Genomic DNA, 26604 nt, shown 5'->3' with positions numbered 1-26604 from the left:
CAGTCCAACTGCGTCAGACATTGATGTTTCCACATGCATCTCCATCATGTAATGTTTAGAAAGGTTCAGGGTTGGAGTACATTAATGATATGGGCTTTACATTTTTAAGAAATAATATTAAATATTACACAAGCAAAATAATCCATTTAGAGGCCACTCACCTCCAACCCTGATCCTAACTTCCAATCTTTAAACCTCAAATATCCCTTCAAAGATATGATATTTACAAGCTTTTGAAATTAAAATGATTCCTCACCAAGACAGCGACACAAATACTATCGTACATTCATGTCAGTATTTTTATATTAGTTTCATTATCATGGAAGCAAGGTCTGTTTTGGTGACTGCAGCACAGATGGGAATTTTTACCTCACAATGCAAAATGCTTCATTTTAAACTCTTTTTTTCCCAACAACTTGAGGGCACATTGAAATACTAACAGGTAGGTCAGAAGGGTAATAAAAATCTACAGCGCCCAGGGAAATACATTCAAGATGTGATCACTGGTAGGAATGCGGGGAAGAGTCAGATGCATATATTTTCTTAAAGCAGCATATTCCTGATCTACATAGCTTTAGCTTTAGTCAATCAAAATACCAGGCTCAGGAAAAGATAGATCCCTGAAAATAATGTTCAATGTGTTGTTTTTACTAAAGTATCTGCACTGATGCAGTTGCATTCAACAAGGAGCTTCCCCTTGGAGCAAAACTAGAAAAACAATTCAGGACAGGGTTTATAAATTTTATTATGAAGAGCTTACAAACCTTCAGTGAAATGAAAATATAGGTATATTTTCTAAACTATTTAAAACTGTCAACTTATCTCACACTTGATTTAGAGCTGATAAATGCTACTGAATCGACTTCTGGAGGGCATATTCGAGGTGATTAAAGAGGTAGTGGATGCTTAAACAAACCTGAGCTGTGAAATAACTGCTGTGTTCTGTGATAAAACAGACACATGAATAGGTTAATGTTGACATTTCTAGCTCATCTTTAAACACTGGCAGTTAATGAGTTGAAAATATCTAAAATACTTATTTAATATTTAAAGTATGCTAAAGCTTGCAAAACCAAGTTTCATGACTAGATGGTGGCCACTCTCCCTTGGCCCCATAAAGCAGTTAAGTTTTAAACCACCATCTACTTTAATTAATTAATAGAGTTTTGGTGCAGTGCTTCTGACTCTTGCTTTTGTAGTTGCACTTTAGGAGAAACACTGGATTACATTCTTTCCCTTTAATTCCTTATATGGCTTGACAGCTGCAGATGGCAGGACAATCCCTTGATACCAAGAGAAAGACAGAGTGAGAGAGGAACATTACTGGGGCTGGTGCCAACTGCTCAAGCTGATATGGCATGGAATCACCATGGTGCTCCACTGCACTAATGTCAGTTTTTGGATTCTGGAGGGGAGCAGTCGCTCATTTCAAAAGAGCCCTTTGAGATCCCTTGTGATTCTGTGTCACTTTTCTTCTCTGGCCTGAGGATCACTGAACACATCCTGGCTCACACATCTGTTCCTCCTCCTCAGCCCTTTCCTGCCACCCACTTATGTGCTTTTTAGCATTTTTCAAATTTAAGCAGCGGGTAAAATAAGGTTCATAGCTGGGGGTTGAACTTATAGACACTAGTGTACATTTGCAGTATGACATCTGTATCTCTACAAAACAAATCTTTATTTTTAAACTAGTAAAATATGAAGAAAGAGAAGAATGAAGAAAAGCCAATAGGACATCTCACCTTAAATTCTGTCTCAATGTTGGCCAGTCTTGCCAGTTCGTTGCTGAGCTCGAGGGCGGTGAGCACAGGGTCTTCACTGCTGAGCGACAGGTAAGCTGCGCTGGCCAGGGCCTTATATGCATTCATCCTGGAGCGTGAGTGGCTGAAAGAGTCTTTCTTCTGTTTCTCCACACATTCTGAACATTTACAGAAATAGTCATGGGGCCTTTCAATGCGAGCTCCCTTTGTCAGGAGGATGTGGACAATCTCGTATTCCTGGCAGTGAGCAGCCAGGACGATGGGTGTGATGTCATGCGAGAAGCGTGTTCCGTCTTCGTCGTAGGCGTAAAAGTCATCATCCCGCATCTCTTGCTCCAAAGTGCTCAAAGCCAGTCGCAGACCTCCACCAAAAGCAGGATGGGCAAGAATGGCTTCAACGATTCTAACATAACCTTTTGAGATGGCCAAAAGGAGGCCATCACCAATCCTAGCCAAACCATCCTTCTTTAGCAGCAGCTCGGTCACTTCTAGGTGTTCGTTACCCACTGCGAGCTGCAAAGCATTCTGGCCCATGTAGTCCACACAATTAAAGTTAAGGGTTTTGGACTCTTCCAGCATCTTGCGGACCACAGGAATGTTTCCGTATTCAGCAGCATCCAGAAAACGCTCCTCCTCTGCAGTGAGGGGCGAGCCACGCTCATTGAACATATAGGCTGGGCCCCGCACTGCCTGGCGACGCCCCTTCTCCCTCAACGTCGTGTGGCGGCGATGCATGGCTTCCACCCTGGAGACAGTAAAGGCCATTAAACACACTACATCATTGAAAAACACAAGAATTATTAAGATGGCAATGTAAGTAGAGCACGACAAAGGAATTCAAGAGCCAGAGAAAGAAGCAACAAAGTGATGAAGAGTAAGTGACTGAAAAATACAGAGGAAGAAAGGAAATGTTGAAGACAAGCAGAAAAAAAGCTAACATCAATGTGCATCAACGGTGTATCATACCAAGTCCTCCATGGACAGCTAGTCTGCCACAAACAGCTGTGCTTAACACAGACTTCTCCAGTGACTGTACAGAAAGCACCACCAAGATGCTAGTGATTTATCTGCCCCCAGACAGATCAATACACCACTATAATGGGTCAAATCTCTTTGTTGGGCAGGTCAACAGCTGTGATTGCCAAAGCAGAGATGAAGCTGTCAGCTTAACTAGCTCTAGAATGACAAACTTGTACTGTGTCATCCAAAGTGACCATTTGAACAGTGGTGAATATGAGTTCATCACTTGGAAATTTGCATGGATACAGATTTAAAAATGCACGTCCTGCTCTTTACAGTGTCTTTTTCTGCCTTTGTCCAACCATCCGAAGTAACACAGTGCCAGTAGATTGCATAGAACTGCTTTTAATCATGTCTATTAGTGTAAAACAGTTTTCATCAGGACTATTGTGCTTCAACTACTTTGTTACAAATTGTCCAAATCAGCACTATTGTACTCCACCCACTGCAATTAAATCCACCGTAGCATCTGTGTCTGCTGTATGATTGGACAGTCGGTGAAACCCAGATAATGAAAAAACCTTGAAACTCCCCAGAGAGAGAGAGAGATAGCAGAGGTGAGGTACCGTTTTTAAAGCCATAATTGGGTAGTATTATCCAGGTACAAGACTGTCAAAAGATTTTCAATATAATGCTGCTATTATGAGTTAAATGGCTGTAAATGATACAGTGACCTTATAAATGACTAGGGGTCCAGATTCACATTAAGACCTGCCAACAAAATGAAAAAAAAAGTAATAAAAATACCATGTGAGGTTATTTTGAATTTGAGTTATTTGTAATTGTGTGTGTGCGTGCGTGCGTGCGCGTGTGTGTGTGTGTGCTCGTGCATGGACAGAATGCAGGACATTGAAGGAAATGGTGAAAATGGAAACTTGTTCAAGGTAGAAATATTCCCCAGGGGTGTCAAAGGATGTGGAACTGAGAAGATGAAGAGAGCTCACCAGGACAAATCTTGTGTGTACACGTGAGTGTGTGTATGGGTTTAACAGGGGGAGAGAGAGAGAGAGAGAGGGAGAGAGAGAGTGTCAAATGTGATTAAAGGCAAGGTCCTTATTTTTTCAAATTTTCGATTGACACAATCAGTTGTGCATGTCCTTGGCTGCCAATCAGTGGGAGTAAGCAAAATCCCCCCCATACAGAAACATGACACACATTACACATTAGGGCACCACAATATGAACAAAACCTACATTAACTATAGAATGTAATGTAAGCTAACATTATACAGTAGCTCTAAAGAAAGTACTATTAACTCCAGCACAAAAGCATCTTTTCCTATTGGTCATAGCGTGTTTTGTTGATTCAATGCTTTACGCTGTAAGTTGTGCCTAATGTGCCTAAGAGGGGGATATTCTTACAGAGATATTTGTAAACATTGGGAGGATTTCTCATAAATGAAGAAAGAGGCTGGCTGCCAGCCCATTTAGATAACCTTATAGTCAGGTAATGAATCGCCATTTTCTGTCCCTCTCTAGCTCCCTCTCCATCCATCTTTGGCTGTTAGTGATTCGGATCTGAAATAAAATTTACCGTCATCATTTTAATGCGGAACGAGAGTCACACAGACAAGAAGAGGCAGACACAATTGAGATAAACAGGCAGAGAGAAGCCATGTCTACATGGTAGGTACAGAACAAGAAGAGAAATTACCAAAACATGGCATGTGTATATATGTGTGTTTTGGCTTATATAACTAGAGTCTGAGACTAAATTCCTATGTCATAGAGTGGTAATTCTAAAGAAAGACAAAAAGGACTTACTGCATTTAACAAAAGAAGAAGAAGGGAAGAAAAACTACTTTTTAAAGCAAACAACATCTGACTACAATTGTCCTCTTGGAGAGTACAATATTTACCCAATAACTTTGGTTAAGAAGCATTTTATAGATCTATGACTTGCTTTACACTGGAGTGCTTTAATGTCATTTCAAACTACTTTATTAAATCTACCCGCCTCAGTTTCATACTAAGTATACACTGCATTTTGTAAAGTGGACGGGGCTTCAAAATCGAGAAGTTTAGATTCAGTGGGTAGAAACGGATCTTAATTCATGCTTTGAACAGTGGTGATGGCACCTATTTTATTTTAATTTAATGTGATCAGACTATTCATTATAGTAATGTAAGTACTGTTTTTTTAATCCTGAAACTGCAGCTGTTACTGAGTCTGCCCAATTTGCTGGTGGATCCCAGTATGAGCCTCCTGCAGATCCCTGAGAGCGGCTGTCCAATCATGCAGCTCCATCTTGTACTAGCAACAAAACTGACAGAAAAAGAGAAAAAAGCAATCTTGCACCATTGCCGCAAGTATCTCTAACACAGCAGTGGTGCTTGTTCAAAAAACTTCTCAAACTACAGTTCTTTGAGGTCTCAGACACTTAATTGGCTTGAGTCTAGCTCACTGGATTGTAAAAGTGCAACCTGTGTGATGCACAGGTGGACAGACCAGATTTTTTAAGAAAAAGATCATATGTGGCTAAAAAATGTATATTATACAAGCATTATTGGAAAACTAAGCCAAGAAGCCAAGCTCAAAGTGAATAGCTAGAACATAAATTAAAAAAAAAAAAAAATCAAATACATGGTTGGACGGGTAGTAATATAAATGCTTTCTGGAGTAAATATGCAAAACCACTCACAGCTGTCAAATGTAAAGCGTTTTTATGCTTTTTCCTCACAAAGCAGCAAAAAATGTTTTGGAAATGTACAATGAAGCTTTAGCACAGAATGAAAATACAATAAGATAACTGTCACTACGAGCTTTTCAGCCAGGTAAATTGCATGATTAATTTTTACGTGTACTCTTTGTCATACTTGAACTTTCCATGGTTGAGGCACTAAGTCATTTATAATCTGTGCAGGCAATCAATTAGGTTAGGTCATTTACCGGTGAACTAGGGAGAAGGAAGGAAAGAAAAGATTAATCAGGTTTGAAATCAAATTTTATAGAAATGACTAATGAGTTAGTGTTTTATCATTGGACAAACACACACAGACACAGACACAGACACACACACACACACACACATCTGAGAAAAGTTACACTCTTGGCTCTCTGTCTCTGCTTTTGTCAACCACACACAGAGTTCAAACAGTAAATTGCCATTTTTTTTTAAGATCAAAGTCCAGTTACTCAACATAATTTAATGGTAATGAGAAACAGACATGTCCAGCCTCTCTAACCAGCTCTTTCACACAAAACCTGAGCACACAGGTGTCCAACATTTCACCTAGTGAGCCATCAGTGAGAGCTTCTTCCATGTTAGGCCTGTTAAGCTGAACACTGGTATCAAAAAGCCAGACCAGGGAAGATCAAAGTCCAAACTCTGAGGCCTGTTATTCTCAATATCTGATAGTCATAGCTAAGCTGGCAGTGTAACATTAATATCCATTAAGTATTGTCACGTATGTCCCACTTTTTCCTCTCTGGACATTTTCTAAATTGATGCAGTGGGCTGCATGCACCAAAATTGTGTTCCTTTGTTTTATTGAAACAATTCAATACATATGAAGTTATACAGGAAACAGCTAAACATAATTCTGTACACTGCATTGTGGAAATCAATCTCTGCAGCCTGCTCCAGCTCTGTGTCACATGCCTTAATTTGCCCCTGTTTCCTATTTAACGATCTCTGAACACAAGGAGGTAGTAAGGGCTTCAATTCCTCACATATGCATTTTGCACATACATGACTTCACAGCTTAATAGAGGTGGAGATGGAAGAGAAAGAATATGGTTTACAAATTCCACTTACTGACTTACAGTGAACTAATACTTCAGATAATAGCACATCTCAGCATGTGATGTTAAAAGCACAGTAAGTTCAGATATGTCACCAATAACATTACTCAAAGCATTTATTAGAAAGGTCTGCTAGTCTTCTGTCTATGTAGTGTCAGTCTGTGCCTCACAAGCTAGGTGCACCTGGTTTAGTGTAAATCCTGCCTGCCTCCACGTTTCTCAAAACTGACCTCTACTTGTTGACATTCCAGGTGGATTAAGGTTTGTGGTTATAGTTTAGAAATAAGTCCACGGACTATGCTCAAGGCCAGTGATCACAGGACACGCGAATTAATTTTCTGGGTTAATTATATAAGGTGAGGGGGAGGACTCACGTTTGCCGGGTTTCGGAGTTGAACTCGGTGTCTATGTGCTCAACAGTGTAGTGGTTCCCATAGTCCGAGAGCTCCGGAGCCCGGTGCAGTCTCTGTCCGCGGTGCTGAAAGCGCTCAGCGTTGGCCGCTCCACGTCCCCTCCACTTGGGAAACGGGTCATCGTACTGGTCGTAGACCGCATCTATGTGTATACCCGGCCGCGAGAGAAACGGCGAGCCGGTGTCCCCGGTGCGCTGGGGGAACTTTGGCGGTGTAAAGTGTGTGGAACCCCCGGTTTCCTGGTACTCTGGAGACGGGTGAAGACACTCCGGAGAGGCGAGGTAAGGTGGGTCGGTGTCCCCAAGCAGCGGAGAGGCGGAGGAGAACAGGTCTAGGGGCCGCGGAGAGGAGGGAGATCCTCGGGGAAGTCTGAGAGAGAGAGGCGAGGAGGGAGACTCGGAGAGGTGCCCCCTCTCGCCGCTGTCGCTTTCCTCACCCTCGTCACACATTGGGAGAGTTCCCGTCCACCATATACTTTAAAATATTTAAGCTATGTGACAGACATTTAACAGTGTTTGTCAAAGTTGCCACCGCACAAGTTTCTTCTGAGCAGCTCCGTGGCGACGAGCCAAGCCTCCACCTTTGCCTCTGAGTGCGCGCGCTAATTAGAAGGCAGCGAGTGCGCGCGCAGGGAAAAGCCAACCCTTTACAAAATGGAAGGAAAAGAGGCAACACCATAAAGTAGCTTAACTTACACATAACACTGGCAAAGACAGACGATTACACCTCAGGGTTGCGTTTGCTAATTAGAAAGTACAAATAAGCTGTAATTTTGCTTTTTTAAATCTGTTTATTAAAATAAAAAAATCTAACTTTAGGAGTAGACGGGCGAGAGAGAGAGGGAGAGAGAGAGCTTGTTTAGGATGTGAAGGGGTTAATGAGAATGCCCACCTGTTATTGACCAATTACTGGCACTGGCATAATCTCATCTTGTTATTGCTTTAGAGAACAAACAAGCGAGTCTTAGCTTACAAGTAATATCAGTGGGAGCTTTACTTTCATATAAAAAGCCGTTACTTTCTCAAGGGTTTGGCAAACCTGAACAGCACTGAAATTACATATGAAGAGCAGGGATATACAGGCTGTGACTGTGTGTATGCGCGTGCATGTTCGGTCTTCTAATTAGTGGCAGAGACACATTAGTCACGATGGAGACTTCCTGCAAACCCACACAGACACTAACCAGTTCTAACCCAGCACTTTGATCTTAGATCATTCTTGTATTCATGCAACAAACACATCCACACACAACAAGCCCTCTTTTCTCCTGTTGGGTGGACAATAGTTAACCTACAGTGTGTGAATTATCCTACATAAAAGTGTTATTGAGTTTTGTTAAAGAATACAAATATCAGTAACTTGCCAATGCCAATTTAAATATATACTTAAAAATAATACAAATATTTGCCTAATGATTGAATTCCTTAAGTGTGAGTTACAAGAAGATAAGCAGACACACGCTGGAGATTTATGTGTTTATCCTCTGATAACCAATAACTTTTGCACATGCTACGGTTTAACTGGCTTCTTTTAGAGGTTTGAGATCGATCAACCTAATGACAGTCATATAGGGAAAATTAAAAGTTACATACCCATAACTTCCTTTTCTACAAAATTAAGAAACTAAGTGACTCATAAATATTTTAATGTCAGATTTCACATCTTTTTCACATTAGAGTAAAGGGATTAAAATGAAAAAAAAAAAAAAAAAAAAAAGCCAGTGAAGCAGCCATGCAGGATATATTACACACATAGAAATTCAGATTTTAATGAAAGTGTAGAACTGCTACAGCACAAGCCTCTCTCTTGGAAATACCAAAATATATATATATATTTTTTTACCAAGTAGTCTGTATGATCAACATGACCTTGAATGAAAGAACATTTTATGCATAATGCATTATCAGTGATAAAGCTCCTGTCTAATCTATATATTTTGATTCAGCAGTTAAATAAAAGCTTAATTAGACAGGGATGACACTGAAATATGTGTGCATATCATTTTAAGATAAATTAGGCTACAATTGTAAACAGCTTTTTCCATTTGCTTTGACATTTACCAAAACACACATTGCATAAAAAAGCACTGTATGATAAAAATGCTCAAGAAAGGAAAGAGCAAGTATAAAAATGTAAGTAACAAGTACAAAAGCTGATTATTCAAATAATCTGCTGCAGCTTTTCACAAACACATAAATATGCAACACTCTTTTAACGTATCGTAAACAGTAGATTATCTTTTTGGTTTTTAAAAAAATGGAAATCAGTTTTGCATGATGTAATGCCTCTGCATGGGTTTGAAATTGCCTGGCCTCAGCCCAATCACTGTGTCACTGCAGGTGTTTCTATTGTCTGTCGGAGGCAGAACTCTTGCTGTGAAATCACTGATTGGGAGTGTTTAGAAAAGCCACATAACTGTGTAAGAGCGATTTGGTGTTCCATTTGATTCAGAGTGAAACTACGATTTCAAAGTAAAGGACACAACTCGCTAATAGTGAGTTTAACAGTATATTAAATGCTTATGTAAACTCCAGTGTGTAGATTTAAGATGATCTACTCACATGTTCAAGATAAACAGACAAAGACAAAGATGAAAGGCAGACAGACAGCAATAGAGAACTTTGATTGAATTACATCTTGCAACAGAACAAAGGCCAAGTATGATCATATTAAACACCAATCCAGTTCCTCCCAGCAGCCCAAACACGCTTTCATTTTGCACAGTAGCAAAATTACAACTCCTTCCTTCATAAAATCTGACAGAAAAATGTTTCCCATTACATCGTGCAAGCGACCAAACTGGAAATGAACCTATCCAAACACGCCTTAGCTAAGATGCAATGTTACAACAGGCTAATTTTAACAAGCTCCACTTTTAACAAATACTACTTCTAGCAGCCAAGTCACTCCAGTTTGTTGGACAAGCTGTCAGGAGGTTTCCATTCTCTTGTGACAGGGGATGGCAGATGTGCCAGTTTGATGATGCCAGGCATCACTTACTGTGTTTGAGTTATAGAATAAATGTTCTCAGTCTGGGCTCCACATCTGACAGGTGTTCACCTCTACAAACCCGTGGCATCTGGAGAGAAAGTCCACTGGAAAGAGTTGATAGTTTCCGAAACCTTGAGCTGCTTCTAGCATTGGCTGAAGAGGGTAAATTGCAACCCTGCTGCCCCATCAGGTCATTATTTCCTCCCTCTTCAGGTAATTAGAAGGTAGCAGACCACATTAATTTCTGCCACTCAGAATGTCTGAATATATTTTTAAGGATCTCTGTTTTCTGTCTGTACATTTTAAAATCATAAGCTCTCATTTATTGGCATGTGTTACTTTGGGTATACTTACAAATAGCAAAACCATAGATTATATAAATATAAATTAGAAGAGCACACAAACTAAAATATAGAAAGGTATTCCAGACTGTTTAGACACGCACATTCACAAGATTTGATCCTGAGTCAGCAAAAAAAAATGTCATATGTCCACATTTTACATATATGTTCATACACAATGGTAGAACATCACATACATATATTCAGGTGAACAATATACATCCACCCATCCATCATCTTTTATTTATTTTATTGCATAGAGGCATTTTTGGCACCTCGGAAAAAGGTCTTGGCCAGTGCAAGAGGTCAGTTATCAGTACTGTATTAAAATATTCATTAAAAAAAAATCACAACAATCAATAAAATACACAGATTTATGTTAAATTCATAACACAGCCACTGGTTTCACTGACTGCAGACCAACAGCGTCTTTATCTTTGTAGACATCTCTACAGTGCATCTTTGAGTAAAGAAAGACTTGCATTTACTGAACGAGCTAGCTATTAAGAATGTTTGACAGCAAAGAGCAGCAATTTTTCTTATTTTTGAAAGTACCGACACCTCTGCTAGAGAGCATGATTTACATCCTACAGTTGCAAATGTTTCTAAGCCTGTAAAGGAACTTTAAGTTTAGAGATTTCTCAATTAATTTTCCAAGTTGGCACTGGATATCTCAATATTTATGCAAAAGCATGCTGTTTTCCCAACATTTGCACAGTGCTTTTTTGATGCCTGAGCATAACCAGCTAAATGCTAATCTGCCAGAAGATGATACAAATTAAATATGTCATCAATTTGTTTTGCAGAGGCAGTTAGTCTGAGCATTTTGCATTGGAAGGCAGTTTGAAGATCTATTCAATATAAACTTGTCATGTTGATTACAAACATAATCTATACATGTCTGCTAATGCAAATTAGCTGCATGTAAATGTATTTGTTATAAGACAGTGAAAATCAAAATCACACAGAAGAGTAAACAATGACAAACATCAATCGTTCAGTGGGTTCCAGTGTCTTTTCCCATCCCTGTGTACTGAACAGTCACCTCTTTTTTCACACCCTGTCATCTGCTCATTCCCTCGCTGTCAAACACGCTGGCTCTCAGCTGTTTCTTTGTCTTAGTTCACTTTTTTGTCCACTATGAGGGTATAAGATTTGGTCACATTTGGTTAGAATCTAGACTTCTCAGATTTGGTGAAAGTATTTGTGTTGAGTGGAGTGATTAAAACATGAAAGACACAATAAATTACTTTAAGATAATGTAAGAAGCATAAAGTTCAAAGTCATTTTTTGGAGGTCCTTTATTTTTGGTTTTAACATTCTGTTCTATGTGGTAGGAAATTGGATCTATGGGTTAAAGAGGGAAGAAATTGCCAATAAAAGTCATCAGCCCTAATCAGACCTCACTGTTCGAGCCGTCTATGTGATTGATTGGGGCTAAAAGTGGTACAATCGTGCTGCCTGTCACAGGTAAACAAGGCCAGACTGCCACCAGGCTTCCTGTCTTTATGAATTCACTGGGCAAAATTGACACTGCTAATGTGTCAGAGGAGGAAGTGCACAAAAGCCAACTGCTTACACCCTCCATTGACCTCGTGATAGTTTTATTGGTCACTGAGTCAATCATGCACCATTCCATCAATGGAAGCAGCACTCTAACAAGGACACTGTTTTTTTCTTTATCTTACTTTGAATACTTGCTTCTCTTGCTCTCCTCCGACCAGCGAGATCTTTCACAGTTGAGTTTGTTAATAGCTGGCAGATAATGGAGTCAATGCATACTCTATGCATATTTTATTGGCACAGAGCAGCTGGATAGGCACTGAAATGTTTAAAACTTTTATAAAGTCTGCTTGCCGAAGTTTGATTAATGACTTGTGACAGAGCATTTAATGAGATATTCTTCCAACTAGCCTTTATTAAAGATATCAGATGCTGTGTAGTTGTATGCAGCTGTCTAAACCACACACATGGACACAAACAGGCAAAACAATGCAAATTAATTCAAATAAATGCTCTAAGAATAATTTCTTCTCCCAGTCTGTTTCTTCTGTTATTCCACAATGTGACTATACCCTTATTGTCAACCAAGACATTCTGAATTTTCAGTTTTATATACTGTGTGTACTCATGGCTATTTATCATTTAAAAGCAATCATACTCATGGCTCCCAACAAGCCAAACTCCCTGCATAGAGTGTAATGCCAGAATGCTGGCTATATGGAACTAGCTGACATATATATTTATTTACAACCTTGTGGTTGTTACTTTGTGTGAAATGTATTAAATGCTTCAGTGCATTTAATACATTTCCAACTTGATCCCCATCTCTAAGTCATTATGGGATAGTGTGAGCAAGTGTTTTGTGGTTCAACAATTTGTACGTGTGCGTGTGTGTCTGTGAGTATCTGGCCTTGGGAGATTCAAATTTAGCAGATGGTGGAACTGAAAGGGAGCAGTAAAAGCCTTAATTTAAGCTGCGACAAGGGAAATGGAGCCTTCTCATGGCCAATCTGGATGTTGACATTGGGTCTCTGGTGGTGTCAATAGATACTTGCTACGTTCTCCAAAGTCTGGCATTTCTCTTTTGGCTTAGATAATGAGAAAGCGAACTCAAAGGACCTAAAAAGTCAATGATTTGAACCGACACAATTGAAGTTGAATTTCCTTGCTCTTTACAGTAATTTGAGCCTCTGAAGGTGTCTTCTTGGTTCAAAAATCAATAATGAAGGTTATCTACAAATATCATTTTAAAGTAAATGTGCCTTGACATTACTGCGTGCTGACAAGTAGAAATGTTCTCATTTGATCTGACTGATTTTTGCCCTCTGAAGTTGTGAGTTGTAACAAACTCTAACTAGCAATCCATATAAAGTGGGGACTGCAGTGTCATTACCTCATACAGAGAAGATCCATGGAACTTGCCATTAATTATCCCCACCAGTGGCCTGTGCTGGGACAATCAACACAGTCGCTGGCACTGGGTCTGCTCCCTCTGCTTAACAGCTGGAGAGCCGAATGCACCCACTGTGTCATCTTGAGTGAGAGGAGGCCCCCTACTAAGTAAACAAATCACCTGTGCTGAACTTAAATGAAAATGTTCTGAGGTCTACTTGAGTAAAAATCTAATTTCCAAATCTTTATCGGCTGCACAGCAACAGTTAAGGCCAGTGTAAGGCTAAAAGCCTGTGAGGAACACTTGAATACAGTAGGTTGAGAAGAAAGCATAATTCCTCTTTAATTCTTAATGGTTGTGATAGTGCAAATAAAGCTGAATTCATCCTTTTTTTTAAATAAACAAAAGTATAAATAAAACACTTAAAAAAAAAGCTGATACTGCCAACAAAAACCTAAAACACACCCTCCATAAATCCATAAACCGATGAAAGGATATAAAAAGTGAGACCGACAGATGCTGCTTTTCTTAAACAAGAATAGCAAATGTGGAAGTATTTAACAGTATTCTGATGTGAGGCTATTTTCCATTTGTCTATATCCATACATATATAAAGAAATGTACAGTTATACCAAGGTGAAATGGCTACAAGACTTGCCTATTTCCCCTGAATCAAAAAAAGGAAAGAAAAAGAATAAATGACTTGGGTAATAGTTTTTAAATCTCACAGGAGACCAGTATGTATGCCTACAAACACACAAACATACATAATCTAAGCACTGGAAGGGTGAGTTACTGACCCACAAGGAATAGATTTTGGTGCAGAATTACTTAAACTGCCCACATCAACATTCTGTGTTTCCCCAAAACATATCCCACCTACAGCAGCATGCCGGTTCTCTCACTCTCTCCCTGAACTGTAAATGACTTCACAGTACATCCACCTCTAACCCCCTGGTGAACCCACACAAGCCTCACCAGTGCCTTGTTACACATCAGGTTTCTTTTCCAAACCCCTTCATCTCAGTCTCACCCAGCTTTGACAACCATGGGAAATCCATGCTGTAAATTGAAAAAGGTCCCGAGGGAATGATGGGGCTGGTTAGATTTCCCCTTTTCACGCTCTAAACAAAGAAGTTAACTGACACAAAACTGTGATAGGACTGAGGACTTTTTCATGATAATTTAAACTGAAAAAAAAAAAGAAGACACACGCTAAATGCATTTATTAGATTAGAGAAAACACATGCACACACAAAGAAAAAATATGAGGCCCACCCAACTGATTGACATTACCAATTAATTTCTTTTGCATTTAACATGCTAACGAGGATAGGCACAGCCACTGAGCTACTATCTGACATTTTATGCAGCTGCAGAGATGGTTCAGAAAAAAGAATATTCAAAGCTCAGTAGACTGGCGGGTTTTTTTTACATTTGTTTTGGACAACAATGTGGTTCTGAGGTACAGATGAGAAGCATAAACCACATCAGGCTGTGGTTACATAAACATACTTTTTATCCATACCTCAGTAGAGGGAATGGAAGGAATTTCTAATATATTTAAACAAAATGATGACAGAATTATCCTCAAACTGAAACACATGCATGATTTCTAAGTGCAGGTTTCAAGAGGCATGTGGATTTTTGCTTTACATTAAACTTGCCATGTGGGGTATAGCTAGGTAATGATGGTCATTTCAGCTTGCCTGGAGAGCTACAAACACACTGCAAATACAGTATACCTTTCAGGAAGCAGCTAATGTAATAGTTTCCACCTGCCCAAGTAGCTGAGGGGGATAATATCTCTAGCTAACTGAGAGCTTATGAAAATCTATCATTCAGCAAAAATTCATAAAAAACACTGTAAAATGAATAAATGTTGATGTTATAATAGTCTCTTCATTTCAACAGTCGGGGGGAAAAAATCCTGCAACTGAATATGAATGGGTGTTATGGTGGTTCAGTAGTTAGCACTGTCACCTCACAGAAAGAAGGATGTGTGTGTGTGTCCCTTGGTGGGTGTTCTGCCACTGACCAAAGACATGCCTGCTGGGTTGCTTGGAGATTCCAAATTGACAGTTTGTATGGATGTGTGTGTGGAGTGATGTCCTGACTAGGGCGTAGCATGCCTTCCACCAGAAGACAGCTGCACAGTCACCAAGATCCACAGACCGAACTAACTGCTGTTTCACAAAATACCATGGTCCAGGGCTGGTCAGGTTTTATTTTTCTGTTTAGTTGATTTTGCTGACTTGCTGTTTTATGGAGGGGATGCCCAGGTCTCATGTGGCTCTGGGTGGAGTCTTCTGCTTCCCTCACTTCCCCACTTTGTGGCGTTCAGGCCTATAATAGGATAGGGCGAAAACCTTTTATTTGCCATTTGCACACATATATTAGGTCTGGGTACATAGGAAGTGTTGTGCAGAACTGAAAGTCAGGGTCGTATAAATACAAACAAATGCATAAATTAAAAATGTGCACACTGCAGTAACATGAGGTTTGTTTTTTTCTTTGATGTCTCTCATGCTCTCAAGAAACTTCTGCGTGCAAGTGTTTCCATTTGTCTGTTCTTCAGGAGCAACTCTGGTTTAGCTAAAGTGCTTGAATTCCCTGTTGAAAACTCCCCTGCTGTCTTCCTGCTGGTCCACTCTCCTTCTGAAGGAACTGCTCAGTACTCACCTATCAAACTCACCTGCCTGTCCATTATCCACTGTTGCTTTCCAATGGAGGAACCTTGACCAGTCACTCCCTGGAATGCCCAAGTAAGAATCAAACCCAATACACATCTTAGATCTCTTGCTTTCAAACTTCTCAGGTTAACCTCCCTCTTTTTTTGACAGACCTCACCTCCTGAGTTTTGTTTCCAAGCCCCAGTTTAAAAGACTGTTGCCTTCTGAGACTCCTTGTCAATAAAAGCTGTCAGTCTCCTTCTTTATAGTCCTGCAGGGATTGTTGCCTCACCTGGCTATGACACAATAACAGATTTTTTTCTTTAATCAGTAAAGAAGTAACAGACAAACAAATGCTATGTTTTGCATGCAAAAATTTAATTACAAATAAAGCAGGTCTCCTTTTACCACAACTGACAGGGATGTCAATCACAACACAGGCAATTCAATCTAAATTAATAAAATGTTAAGAGTGGATGAAATATTAAAGCCATATCATTATAATTCTCTCACACACACACTGTCACACAAATTTATGTACATTAATATGGTGACAAAAGTCTGCAGAGTCAATATTCTCTGCAGAAGACCCCGTTATTATGTCAAGCTTGAGTAATTATTTCATATACACATGAGCCACTGCTCCACTGCCTACCTGGCAGAAAGAAACCACTTTGTGGTGACGACTGAAATTCAAATGAGATGTCATGTTTTTCTCAGGCATTTAAATTAGATGAAAAGTCGTCAGCTAATGGCAATATCAGTAGCCCGAGGCATTTAATGAAAGAGAGTGAAGGCCAATACTTTATAACCGAATAGTACATACTGTCACAGTCTGGCTTGAGGGCCATGCAAATTAATGGGAGAGTCGCCACCTAACCAAACGTTACCAATTTATCAATCAAATGAGGTGAAAAACTTTAATACTCCATGAGATGTGTTAATCAGTGTTATCAAAAGTTGGACAGCTAGATGAATGTTGAGGACTGATAACTTGTACTTACATATAATTGTTTGAACCGAGGATCTCGGAATCAGCAGAAATGGCTCCAAGACACCTTTGCAACTTGTGTAACTCAGTTCTTCTGAGTTATTCACCGAGGTCCTAGGACTTTCCCATTGTTCTGAGTATTGGTTAATCCAATGAGTGCTGTCAAATAAATCCTTATTATGCTGGCAAAGAACTTCAGTCATTTCACTATGAAAAAAGAAGAGCTCAATGAAATCATTAAAAGACTCAAAATTCCATGACATTCATAATGAATGTATACAAACTTCTGACCACAACTATATCTTTAAGTTGCAACTGAATGAATTGAATCTGTCAAAAGCAACCTTTGAATTCTATTTAAAAAGCAGAGAGATGTCTGAATCTCTGAAATTATAAAGTCCTTTTTATTGGATTTAGTTCAAACATTTCTGCACTTTAAACAAATGTTATGATTTTATGTCCTGATGTGGATCTATCTGATTACTTGCCAAAACATTAAGGATTTAATACTTTCAGCAGAGTCTCTAAGGCCATCCCTACTGGATCCTTCAGAGGTTTGAGTTTTTGAAGAGATGTTTCTGTAATGTAATGTAAATATGACTAAAATACATCTTTAAATACAGACATAGTACATCCTTGTCCAAAAATGTGCAACTGAAGTAACATGCTTCTGTCTTTGAAGGATAGAAAATGCTGATACACTAAGTTTTGACAAAAGGGCTTTTGTTCCTTTCAGACACTGATTTCCATCAGCAGATGCAGGCAGGATTTCATCACACATTGTAGTTAAATATTTAATTGTATCTCCGCCATCACACGTTCCTTTTTGTAAAGTGTTGATCGCTTGAAGATGCATACATTTTATTGGACAGTTTTTAAGTTTTTTCACAAATGAACTCCATGCATAGTTAGATACATGCTATATTCAGAAAAAAGATTAAAAAAAAATTATATAATGACCCAAGACGAAAAACAAAGAATGTTTTAAACACAGTTATAGACTGATAGAATATATCTGGATAGAAGCACTAGCAGGAATAATGGCAGCAAAATTATAATAATAAATCAATCAATAAAAAGCTGCATAAATCTTTCAGAATCTGCTCTAGGGATTTACTACTACACTTGAGTGACACATGACAAACAAACAGAAAGAGTGGAAATCCACCCTGTATACCTGACAACGTATATGCCAGCTTGTAATGTGTGTACCCATTTTACATTATGAGCACAGTGTAAAAGTTCATAATGAAGACTCCTTTGTCTGAGGCAGTAAAAGCACGAATATCCACACACACTGTGCACAGTGCGTTTTACCAAAGTAAACATCTCCCCATAAAACAGCAGCATTGTTCATCTTGCCAACTTGCTGCCTGGTTTCTGCTTGTTAAACATGACTGTGAGTGTGTGTTTGCACTGCAGGTTTATCAGTGGAGCAAAAGACAGCAGCTGACTCTTACAAGCCAACTGCTGCTGTCAGAAGGCAACTCTTACAAAACTTTAAAAAGAAAACTTGTTTAAAGTTAGGTGAGATTTTCTGAGTTGGGCTCTGTCAGGATTAAAACTAATTTGAAGAAACAATCACTATAATTGATGCCTTATTACAGTGCTGTGAAAATGTATCTGATTTCTTAGTTTTCTGCATATTTTTACACCTACATGTTTAATATAATCATGTTTCAAGTTTAATATTGGACAAAGACGCCCTGAGTAAATACAAAGTGCAGTTTTTAATCAATGATTTCATTTATTAAGGAAAAAAAACTTTTCCAAACCTACCTGGACCTGTGTGAAAAATACAATTAACCACCTTTAACCACCGGTCACATCCAGGCCTGATAAGTGCCAAGTATGTTGTGTCAAGAAATAACTTGAACAGAACTTGTCCAACAAAGTAAAACAAGCTAAAGAATCTCAAAAAGCAAGGCATCATGCTACGATCTAAAAAAAACAAGTCAGTGAAATCTATAAGTGTGGAAAGGCTAACAAAGTCATTACTCCAAGAGTGCATCAATGACTCATCCAGGAGTTCACAGAAGAACCCAGACCAGCATCTAAAGAACTGCAGGCCTCACTTGGCTCAGTTAAGGTCAGAGTCTATGATTCAACAATAAGAAGGATACTGGGCAAAAATGTCATCCATGGGAGAGTTTCAAGGGAAAAACAACACCGCTAACCAAAAAGAACACAAAGGCTTGCATTGCATTTGCAAAAAAAACCCCATCTTGATTATCTCCAAGACTACTGTGAAAAAATTCTATGAGACAAGAATTGAACTTTTTGGAACGTCTACATCCTGTTACATAACATAAAACAAACACAGCATTTCATAAAAAGATCATACCAAGAGTCAAGCATGATGGTGGTAGTGTGATGGTCCAGGGCTGCTTTGCTGCTTCAGGATCTGGGGACTTGCAACAATTGATGGAACCATGAGTTCTGCTCTATCAGAAAATCCTGAGGGAGAATGTCCAGCTATTGAGTCATATTCTGAAGATCAAACCAACTCTGGTTATGCAGCACAACAATGACCTAAAACACACCAGCAAGTTCACATCTGAATGGCAAAAAAACAAAGAAAAAGACAAAAAACAAACTGAAGCTTTTGGAGTTGTCTAGTCAATGTCCAGACTAAAGTCAGAATTACATGACAGGCCATTCAAAAATCGCTATATTAAAAAAATTATGCAAAGAAGAGTCGGACAAAATTCCCCCACAGAAATATAAAAGACTCACTGCCAGTTATTCCAAATGCTTGATTATAGTTCTTGCTGTCAAGGAGGGCACAACCATATTAAACCATACTAAAAATCTAGTTTGTTTATTTGAAACATGTATGTGTGACAAATATGCAAAAGCAGAGGAAGCAAATACCTTTTCACAGCACTCTATATGCCTCTCAGGTGGAAAGTTATGCTCACCTCTCATTTGAAAGACAGACTTTCTTGAGTCATGGAAACATGCCCCATGGTACTGGAGCAGCACAGTAATTAAACTTGGCCTTCATTCTCATTTTAGCATGACTGCCTGAAATAAGTTCATTTCTTTTTGTGAAACAGAAAAAAAAAAAGGATTCTACGGTGTTACTTCAGTTGTTGATTTAAAAACACAGACAGCATGGATAAAAATTTATGTAGTTTATCACATGAAGCCATAGGAAAAGGTTTTTAAACCTGTATTTTTTTTTTTTTTAATAATAGCTATAAATTTAAGGTGATTACAATATGGCATTCCAGGTCATGTTGTAATACAGAAGAAATGTAATGAATAGTGTAACAAATGACTTTCTACAGGGAGAAATAAAGTAAAAATAAATAATTAATACACATGATGACTAATGTGTAATACAATGCTTTTTTTGAGTGATCATATGGCTTATTTGATGTGACCAGCTGATGCACATTCATTTTGTTTTGATTCATTTAATCACTTTTTAGAGTGACATTAATCCCTGGAATTGTCAAAATATTACTCGAATGCCTCTGGGAAAAATTAGTATTGTTACTGTGATTGTTACTCCAAAAGATATCCTGAGTTAATAGTTTTTATTTTGTCTTCCTGGAGTCAACGGGGTTAAACACGCTGATGTTTTGTTTTGGAGGGGTTGTTATTCCAGCAAATCTTCACCTGATGATAGAGTTACAAAAGAGTGCTGTGTGTGTGTGTGTGTGTGTGTGTGTGTGTGTGTGTGTGTGTGTGTGTGTGTGTGTGTGTGTGTCTATACAAACAAACAGGAAAATCACAGGATGTGCCTGTAATTGGGCTCAGGTGCTCATAAGTAGAATGGGGAAGCACCTTTCTCACATACTTTCGGGCAAAGCAATAACAAGCATACAGACATACACACACAAGCTTTCTATTTGGCTTCAGTGCTTTTCAACCCTTTTATCTTTACCTCACTTTCCCTCTTCCTCCAGGTTCTACTGTGGTTCCCCTTAAGCCTCCTGTGTCTATCACACTCACAAAGCATCCATTCTGTTCTTTCTCCTCATTCTCATTGTCCTCAATGAGCCCTTGAACTGAGACAGCACTGGACAAAGGCAGGGTGTTTTGTAAAATATGGATGAGATCATGCTGTGAAGGTTGAGTCTATCTGAGCTCCAAGATAACACAGGGGAGGCTAAAAGGAAGAGAAGGACTGAGAATATAACAATGTAAGACTTACTCCTTAAGCCAGGTGATACATGCTATAATCTACAGAAGCCTTTTGGCTGAATCAGAGTTTGGTAGTGGAAACTCAACCACAGAAAGGATGCAAGGATAGGAAAAAGAAAGAGATTTACAAGCTTTCTAAATGTTTGTATGCTTAGTGTTGAAAGAGGAAAGAAGGAAAAGCATATTTTTACATGACAAAAATGCTAATCTCCCCTTACACGTTGTCATGATATTAATAGGTTTATTTATATAGAACATTTGAAAATACACAGATGCATATAGCAATTAACCATTTTTGGTAATGGACAGCCCTCTTGCATTTCCAGGCCAAAACAAAGACAGGTGTCAACTATCAACTTTTCACAGCTTCTATCTCAAATCCAGTCCGCAGCTTAGAGGCAAATTTACGTTAGGTGTTAACCTCAAAACCCTGTTTTGGTATTAAAAAGGTCCTTTGCCCATTTACTAAAGAGGCACAGTGTAAATGTCACAGCTAAAAGGCTGGACATCGTTGGACATATGCAAGATGGTTGAGGTTGACCTTCTTGCATATGTCTCTGGAAAAGTTTCCTTTTCAGAGCACAAAATTAGATTTTGAGATCGATCAGTGACAGTTGCTAAGTAAAAGTAGGGATTTCTTGACCTGTTGGTGAGTGTTTGGTGGCTGGTATTGAGTGAAATCAGTTGCATAGAGGGTACAGTAACAAATCTCCTTGCCATTGCTTTGGTTGCCTGCACATTGCCACTGTCGACCATAGTATTAATGGAAGTTATCTTTTTCCAATCATGCACTAATTATCAACTTAAGGATAGTGACACAAATTGGAAATGGAGAAAGTTTACTTGCAAGGTAAGTGCTGTGTCTTAATACTACAGCAAACACATTTCGAAAGGTCCACCTTTTAATTTGAAGGTCACAGTTTTCCATTTCAGTTTAATAACGGCGAATAATTGGTGAGTGTTTGTAGTCAGGTTAGTGTGTTCCACACAAAATATGTGAGACTTTGGGAATTTGCTAGTGATCAAAGAAATCACAAGGAGGTTTTCACTGCAGCATTGTGTGTTTAATCTACAGCAATTTCACCTAGTGACAGCAAGGAACCTTGTGCCAATCGGTCATTGGGAATGCACGTTTTTGCCCAGCAACAGGTTTTTATAGGAGTTTCTAGACCTGCATGAATGGGGCTTTAGCAGTTGATTTCAAAGTGACTGCTAGCAACCACTCGCAAATCTCATCAGCCATTTTTTTAATTCACTGGTGGCTCACAGTTACCAATAGCCTGCACAAACCAAACAAAGCTAAAGATCTGACAACCAGACTTGCCAATGTCCTAAAGTTTAAAATATGCAATCTATAGAAAACAAAACTTCATTTAATGCAGATAAAAAAGACAACTCTGGTCTGTCTGAATGTTTATAGCTATAAATGGTCTACTGTTTAACAGTGAAAACTGAACAGCAGTTTTACTTGAATTCTTCACCCAAGTAAAGCACAAATATCCAAGCAGGACACAAACCATGACATCCTGACTGACAAACATTTGAGTCACTCAACCATCTTCAGCCTTGAGATTTTTCACAGTTTTCTCATTATTCTCTTCCCCCAGTCTTATTTTCACTTACAGGAACTTGAGAAGAGCAAATTACTAATGGGAGAAGATTACTTCACTATGAATTACAATAATCATCTTCTCATTTCGGTCTCCTCTTTCTCAGTTGCCCAAACACATTGATCCCTCAACCACAATGCTTCTCCCCAAGGTCCTTGATAATAAGATCGCCTCACACATTGTTCGTGATTTAGTTTAACACATTTGTCAGGAATTCAATAAGAAGAAAAAAGGCTGATTGGGAGCAGCATCAAAAAACTAGACTAAGGCACAAGGAATTAAATCCAAATAGCTCTCAAGTTTATTAAAAGATTCAGTATTCAAGTCTAAATTGAAGCCTGAAATGAAAGACGGAGTGGATACTCCCGAAAGGTTATTCTGTTCCCACAATCAGACATAAGCGGAGATACGAGGATGTGGCAAAGAATTACATGGTTTATCTATCATAGTGCAGTGCACTCACTTGCCCGTGTCACATTTTCTCTTTCTCTGCCTGTCTTTGTTTTGCAAGTGTCGCACAGTGTCTCCTCATTTATAAATCCAACTGTCTCTTATCGCTGTCTTTCAGTGACACTTCAAAAAAGGAGGAATATGTTTTGTGCTTGATGTTGCACTAAGCAGGTACCACCAAAGCAAATTATTTTGGCCATCACCAGCATGGCTTTTTAGCATGGCTCTGTCATTCAACCTGGAGCACATGTATCCACAGCTAGAGCTCAAAACAAAGCAGTTAAAAACGTGAAATTATTTTATGACACAAAGAAAATGTATGGCACCAAAACCAAAACTTACTCTCAAATTAGACATAATTCTCCTGGAGAAATGACAAATTGCACATTTTGACCTCAAGCAGGCCTTCAGCTCACCTTCATTTTTCACCGCTTTAGATAGTTAGCGAGAGTGACACCCTCTCAAAGAGATGGCGAAGGTGAAAGAAGGCAGTAAGGAGAGAGCAATGCATGATTGAGGGTTATGAAACATATATCCACTGCATGACAGCCACACACACACACACACACACACACACACACACACACACACACACACAATGTGATCTTTTCAAATGTATTGATTTACAGAGTGGGCAGCTGCCAACCTGTAATGACTCCAGAGGCTGACACCATAGGACATCAAACTTCTGACATTTTAAGAGAGAAAAGCTTAGTTCCCAGATAAAGAGTGTGTGGTCAAAAATACAAGCGCTCAGGCTTTCAGTCTTTTATTAAATCCTCTGCATTACTTAGCAGCATTTAAAAGGGAAACGATCTTCTTGCCTCCCAGAAATAACAAACCAGCCAACAGTATAGACAAATGGAAACCTCCAAGGTGTTTGAAAAAAATATGTACTAGTAATCAGTAAGTCAAAAAAGATTTTTTTACCTTGATATGAAGTGTTCATTTTGAGATCAATATTTAAATGCCAAAAGGTATTTTAATTACACATCCATTAAATATTGAAAGCAACTCCTTTCATTTTAGACTGTTAAGAACTGTTGAAACGGTAATTTTGCTCAAAAAATGATATTTGATTGTAAAATACAGTCACAAACAAAATGAGTGGCCTTCTGCTTTATTTGCACACCTCCCAAAATAATGCATGTCATTATCTTAAAGCAAGATTAAAATTGTCTGAGCTCAAAAGACTGCTTGTTCCCAGTTACATTTGCAGAAATTGCTCTTTTTTGGAGCCAACAAACCTATCCCCTCACCCCCACCCTCAGAAAAGGACTGTTGGGATAATAAAGTGAAGCAGCACCCCTTGCCCCTCTCTCTATTTGTCTCTCACTTTATAATAGCCTTACTAAATTATTTAAAATGTTACACAGGACGCAAAGTTTAATTAACTTGGTTTGCCACTGCCAAGCTGGGAAATTAAACTTTTTCATTGCTTCCTCTTTTGTCTCCTCTTAGTAATGCTCAAACATTACATTTCCAAATGTTCTTGTTTAACATAGGGATGAGATAGAGGATGAATACTACAGCTAATCCTCTGCCTCTTGTCACATAAATGAATTTAATAGAGTTTAAAGTTACACCAAGTGCCAGGAGGCAAATAAAGAACACAGAAGTTTGCAGAATGTACCTTATCTTTATGGTGTCAGAGCAAGGTAGTGCAAGGACACAATATGTAAAAATTACAATTTTCTTATTGGATATTGTCATGGTTGGCATCTAGGATTTAAACAAAGTAACCCAGAATATAAAGAGTAGGTGATACATAATGAACCACCTCTTCATTCTTCTTACTCGGTATCTATCCCAATTTATCTTTAATGGTAAATATCCATCATAGTAATATATCATCTAGCAACATTTCCTTGCTGCAAACACTGTTTAGGCTTTAAGAGTGTTTGCTCCAGGCTCTGCTGTAAACTGATATTTCTAAGAATCCAGTGTGTGCTGCTACAATAACAAAAAGTCCAGTGTAATGTTTTCTAATAAGACGGTACACTCCCTTCTTCAGTATGCACGGAGCTATAAATATGTAAATTGGTCCCATCTCTATCTCCACCAAGTGAAATGACAGAGGTGGCTCTGTATGGCAGGAATGTTATGAAGTGAATAATTTCTCTAAATATGGACTATGGAAAAGAGCTTTAATTCCTCAGTGGGTTTTTTTGGTTGTTTGTTTGTTTTTAACCCTGAACCCTCAAACTTAATGTCTGATGCTTTATAATCTATGCTACCCAGGCTGTGGGTGGCCCTTGGTGGACCCAGGTGCCTGTGGCTAAATAAAATCCTTCAGAGAGGTCAATTAATTTGTGAGAGACTGAATGACTTGCCACTCTGGCTCGTGACATGAGGTGATGTTTAGTTTTCCATTACGCAAGGAAAGATTTTCATTTTGTTGCATTTCTAGATTTACTCTCCTGGCAGATGAGTGCTTCGATCTCAAGCTAGTGATGTCATCTGTAGCCAGATCTAGTTTGGAGAGATAATATTACCGGTCCTCTCCATGCGAGATGTTCTATCAAAAAATAAAACCAAAATAGCTCATTTAGCCATGAAGAGCAGATATTAGTCATTTTATCTAGAAAACTGAAACTGTACAACAAAGTTTCACAAAAGTCATGATTAGTAGGTGGAGGGCAAGGACTCTCTCATCTGCTATCTGGATACAGTTATGCACTTTCGCAGTTTTTTTTATTTAGTGTGTATCACATTTATGGATCAAACTAGGACCCTTTAGATCTTCAGTCTAATATCCTCTCATATTTCCATTTACAATATATAGGCCAAAACCCAAATTATATATTATTTATCATGTATACCTGTGGTCCAACTGCACTGCAACAGACTGACTGATTGAGCTGAGTGATTGACTTTGCTTATTGTCCCAAATATAGTAGAACAGACGATAAATGAAGGTATGTTTTAACAGATGGATACCTTATGCTGTAATTACCAAGTCAATAGGGGAGCACAGTGTCCTTAGATTCTCACAGGGTGGCTTTAATGCTGAAATATTTCACAGAAAAAAAAAAAATGCAGATACCTCACAGGGAATGGAGGGCAAGGAAACACACAACCATGAGGGATGATGTGACAATGAACAGAGGGAGATTCAAACAATATAGACACACCAGATAACAAGTGAAATGGGGAACAGGTGGGAAAACAGCTGAGGGCAACAAACATAATGACTCAAACGGAAGTAAAACTAAAACACAAAACAGGAGAGACAAATAATTACCAACATAAAAACTGGATGTAACCTATCACATAGATAGAAGCTACACACGCAGAAATACACAGGAATGCAAACAATAGTCATGAGCCAAGAAAACCTGAGAATCTAAATATAAAGACATTAACTACAAAATACAGATATAAGACAATTACAAAACTCAAATTCATGACACGTAGTTTGAGTCCAGCACAAGTTCTTAATGATTTGTGTTGACATCTTTTTTTTTTGTCCTCATGTTGGTTGTTTTCTATCACACGTAAGGAAAATTGTATAAAAAAGTTGTTGTTTTTTTACTATTTTAAACTGACACATATGAAAGT

The 26604-nt window shown here is 38.7% G+C and overlaps 1 protein-coding gene across 1 annotated transcript in view; it reads right to left on the bottom strand.

The window, feature by feature from the left end:
* trpc7b (transient receptor potential cation channel, subfamily C, member 7b) overlaps nt 1-7597 on the bottom strand; it is a 57279-nt gene extending 49682 nt beyond the window's left edge. The window contains exons 1-2 of the mRNA XM_003444682.5: nt 6899-7597; nt 1743-2505 (exon numbers count right to left, since the gene is read on the bottom strand). Of these exons, the coding sequence (XP_003444730.1) occupies nt 1743-2505; nt 6899-7386 (1251 nt within the window). The 5' untranslated portion in view covers nt 7387-7597. The remainder of the gene's footprint in view (nt 1-1742; nt 2506-6898) is intronic.
* Nucleotides 7598-26604: the final 19007 nt, after the last annotated feature.

This window comes from Oreochromis niloticus, linkage group LG2, assembly GCF_001858045.2.
Source record: "Oreochromis niloticus isolate F11D_XX linkage group LG2, O_niloticus_UMD_NMBU, whole genome shotgun sequence".
In the NCBI taxonomy this organism is placed as follows: domain Eukaryota; kingdom Metazoa; phylum Chordata; class Actinopteri; order Cichliformes; family Cichlidae; genus Oreochromis; species Oreochromis niloticus.
The sequence above is the reverse complement of the archived record's forward strand: the minus strand, read 5'-3'. Positions and strand labels throughout refer to the sequence as shown.